Raw genomic sequence first — 4342 nt, 5'->3', positions numbered from 1 at the left:
GTCGCTTAAAATGTCTTTGATCCTGGGAGATATATATGCCCGGGAGGATCGATCACACTCACACTCACACACACACACACAAAATTGATCGAGAAAAGGGCAGTTTTCCCCTGATCAAGTTGCAAGCCATTTCCAAATGATGGATGAAATGGAGGGCATTTCAGTTCAAAATAAAAATTGCAGGGAATCTACAGCGTAATCAAATCAGGGTTTGTTTGTTTTTTAATCACAAAAAGACTGAATGGCAATTTTAAACGATTACCAGAATTCTGCACATAGAGCTTTTGTATAATTAGAATTTGTTCTTGCTTTACTTTCAACCGTATTCAGCCAGAGCACAGAGTCACTTTGATTGTGCCCTTGGACTTCAGGCCGTGGCCATATTTGGAAATCCATAATTGGCAAGGCCAGATAGATATTCAAACGTGAATACCTGGAAGGTCTCAGGAGGCTTCGTATGATGAGCAATCAATTTGGATATCAGAGATATAGAGAGGAAGAGAGCGAGAGCTGTTCCATTAGGCTAAAACCAGAGCTCAACATATCCCTGGTGATTGAGTGATCATCTATTCTGGAGAAAACACTCTTGGCTGCGCTACGCTAGCCGCTAACACTCCGACTAGCTTGGATACCGTTGGCGTTTTGACAGAGTGCGTAATGCCATTCACGTAGAGGTTAGCGATGCTCTTTTTTTTCTTTTTTTCTTTTTAAACTGAGTGATGTCACAACGCAACACCAAACCCCCATTTTGGAAGCATAAGGGCAGAGGAATGTTATTGGCAGTAATGGGGTTTGGGTCATTATTTTTCTCATTAATGAGGAGACGTTGTTGTTGTTTGAAACTGCCACAACAGCGTTCTTCATTTGAGACGTGTCAAAACAAAGTTTCGATAGGCCTATGTTAAGTGTGTCTACATTTATCGGCCACAAAAAACAACATGAAGCATTCTGATGTACATGCCGTAGTGCCTTGGCTAGATGGGCTGGTCTGGAGGCGGGACTTTCCTGCCACACAGGCGGGAGAGACGAGGCAGTAGGCTGAGCAGTAAATCAATCATGCTGCAAGGACACGGGGCCGTCTTTTATCCAGTTTGAAGAAGGCTGGAGGGTTGCAGGAGTGGATGCTTGAGTGAGCGTACGTGTGCATATTCGAATACATCTAGTCTGGGCTTTGTTTGCGAACGCGTATCTAAGAGGCTGTATGTGAGCCGTGCATATGAATGTGCAAATGAATTCACTACATCTGGTGTGTGTGCGTGTGCGCACAAACACTGTCAGAGTGAGTGCTCGAGTGAGCAGGCGTGCGCGTGCTTTAAGTCTGGGTTACGTGCGTGCATATGTGAGTGCCAGAGCGTATGTGTGTGCGTGCGTGCGTGCATGCATGTGTGTGTGTGTGTGTGCACTCGCCGCAGCACCAGGTCCCTCCAGATTACCATGCGGGTCACATCTGCAGACAGAGGAGCCACTGCAGCCCCACTGCTGCTCCACCAGCCAGCCAGCACATCATGCAGTGAACAGACCCTCCGCCACACCATCAATACACCACACACACACACACACACACACACACACAGCCCCACCGAGCCGGAACACGGCAAACGAAAAATAATGAGATAAGAGGTCACGGTTATTAATCCCGGGCAGTGCAAAAAACGAATGGGAAATGAATTGGCTTTGAAGAATATGCAAATGAGTCAATGAAATCTGCCCGGTGCTAAATCCTAAAGATCATCTCTTTATTGACTCCTGTGTCATGTCTCGCCGTGCTGTTCTTGAGTCCATTATTTAACTAGTTGACACACGCCCAGCCTCATCATAATCATGGCTGTGGAGTCATGCACTGCTGCTTAGTATACAGGTCAGCAGAGACAAAGAAACAGCGTATGTCTGGATGATGAGCAAGGGTATGAGTGAATAATGCATGAAGGTTGAATAATGCAAAGGTCTGTGTATTGACTGAAAGCTGGTGCCTGGACAAACCAGAGAATGACTAAACCAGCATAGTCACTACACGTAGGTGGCAGTAGAGAACTACAAACCAATAGAGGACTACAGACCAGCATAAAACTAGAAACCAGTAGAGAACTGCATACTGGTAGAGCATAACAAGCAAGCATAAAACTAGAAACCAGTAGAGAATCCTGCCAGTTATACGATGGGCTCTCTGATGCCTTAAACAAACCAATGTTTAGTTGATATAAAAAAGAAATATTATGCAAATTAACACACTAACATGCAAAACACTCCCATGTCATGATTAGGATCTTGTCCATGCCAGACCCAAAGCCAATCATACTGCCATGCACACCCACTGATGCTGTGGGGAGATGATGATGATGGTGGTGGTGGTGGTGGTGGTGGTGGTGTACAGTTACCACACACACACACACGGCTAATCAGTATACGTGCACGCAAAAATACACCCAGACTGGGTCCTTTAATTCCTGATACACACAGAACCTGAAAGTGACGAACACTAGAACAGTGGTCCAAAATGTTTCACCAGTAGAGCCAATGATGTTTGAGTCTATTTGAGTCTTTAGTCTTTCGAGTCCTGAGACTCAAGTCCTTTGTTTGCCAGACTATCATTTGCATGGATTGTCAGTCCATTTGATTCAGCGTTTAGCCGTCAAACAGGTGGTTTGTATAAAGGCAAAACTTGCACCTGGCTAGAGCAACTCAAGACTCCAAAACCACGTCAGACAGCTGGTAAATACCAATCACGTGCCAAGGAAAGGCGTCGGCACTGAACAATGGGGGATTTGTCGTCATCTGGCCCTACCTCATTCTGACAGACACACACCAGCTGAAGGCAGTGATTGCAATAAAATGAGCGAAAAAAAATATTCTAAATGAATACCCGAAGATAAACAACCTAAAGGAGTTGATATTCACAGTCACATTTTTGTACAGTCACATAATTGTATTCCTTTCTACATCACACACACACACACACACACACACACACACACACACACACACACACACACACACACACACACACACACACACACACACACACACACACACACACACACACACACACACACACACACACAGTATTCAAACCCATCCCTCTCTCTCCATCAATCGGAGATCTCCACATGTTCCTTCCCGAATTGCTGTAATTATCATAATCCCTTTATCCCGCTATTCAACTCTACCCAAAATAACACTCACACAACACTCTCTCGCATGGACATACATACATATGTGCATACATACATACATAGAAACTTACATACGTACGTACGCGCGCAGAGTGTAGAAGTGTGTGTGTTTGAATGCGACACGTGTGTGTGTATTGAGCACATGTGAACGAGGAACATTAGCCTTGGCACGATGGACTCGGGTGAGCAAGTCAAAGACAGGGGGGCTCATCTGCAGAAGTAGGTTACATTATCCTAGGGCTCACGTAACAGGCTTTACACTGAGAGGCCCGTACGCCAACCAACGCGGCACTGGCGTCTTCTGGCCCGCGTGGCAGTGCTGCCACTGTGTGGGCGTGTGTGTGTGTGTGTGTGTGCATGCGCAACGTGCACGTTCTAGGGCACAGTGAGTCACGCCCGAAGAGAAATCGAGAGGAAGAGCAGAAGTAATTTCCCAGCAGAACAGAAGCCACAAATTGTGTGTGTGTGCGCACAAGTGTGTGCGTGTTTCTGGGAATGTGTGTTTATTTGTGTGTGTTTATGTGGGTGTGAGAGCGTGGTGTAAAGCATGAGTGAGAGTGTGTGTGTGTGTGTGTGTGTGACCACAAGACACACACTGACACACACACTCAGAGAGCCAATCTTGAAAGGCTCTTCGCCGTTTGGTCCCAGCTGACCCGCGGGCATGGGTTGATTAAGAGTGTGTGTGTGTGTGTGTGTGTGTGTGTGTGTGTGTGTGTGTGTGTGTGTGTGTGTGTGTGTGTGTGTGTGTGTGTGTGTGTGTGTGTGTGTGTGTGTGTGTGTGTGTGTGTGTCCCTATGCATGACGCATGTGTCAGCCCCGAGCCCTGTGTCAGGGCTAGACTAGCCATCTGTGCATACTGCATAGGCCAGGCAGTGACACTGCTTTGCAATGTTCCACCTCAACGGCACAAAGACAACTGAATGGATACAAGGAGAGAAATACATAGAGAACAACACTACTGGGTCGTCACCGCACGCATCCCGTCCACAAACACGAGGGACGACCGCACGGTCACACGGTAAAACCGATGTTCGCCTCGGAACAAAAGTGAAAGGCAGGCGAAGCGACGCGGACAAATGGTGAGCTACTCCGTTTGAAACACAGCGAAATAGCGATGGCTCCTGCTTTGAGAGGCCGTGTTGCATTCAGGGACCAATAAACATATGCGG

At 46.8% G+C, this 4342-nt stretch overlaps 1 protein-coding gene across 1 annotated transcript in view; it reads right to left on the bottom strand.

Annotated features, from left to right (window-relative positions):
• pacs1b (phosphofurin acidic cluster sorting protein 1b) overlaps positions 1-747 on the bottom strand; it is a gene marked incomplete at its 5' end in the record, with an annotated part of 22781 nt that extends 22034 nt beyond the window's left edge. The window contains one exon of the mRNA XM_084487510.1: positions 742-747. Coding sequence (XP_084343636.1) covers positions 742-747 — 6 coding nt within the window. The remainder of the gene's footprint in view (positions 1-741) is intronic.
• Between the last annotated feature and the right edge of the window lie 3595 nt (positions 748-4342).

This window comes from Micromesistius poutassou (assembly GCF_964030765.1).
Source record: "Micromesistius poutassou genome assembly, chromosome: 23".
Lineage (NCBI taxonomy): Eukaryota > Metazoa > Chordata > Actinopteri > Gadiformes > Gadidae > Micromesistius > Micromesistius poutassou.
Note: the sequence above shows the minus strand (reverse complement) of the source record. Positions and strands in the feature narration are given on the sequence as shown.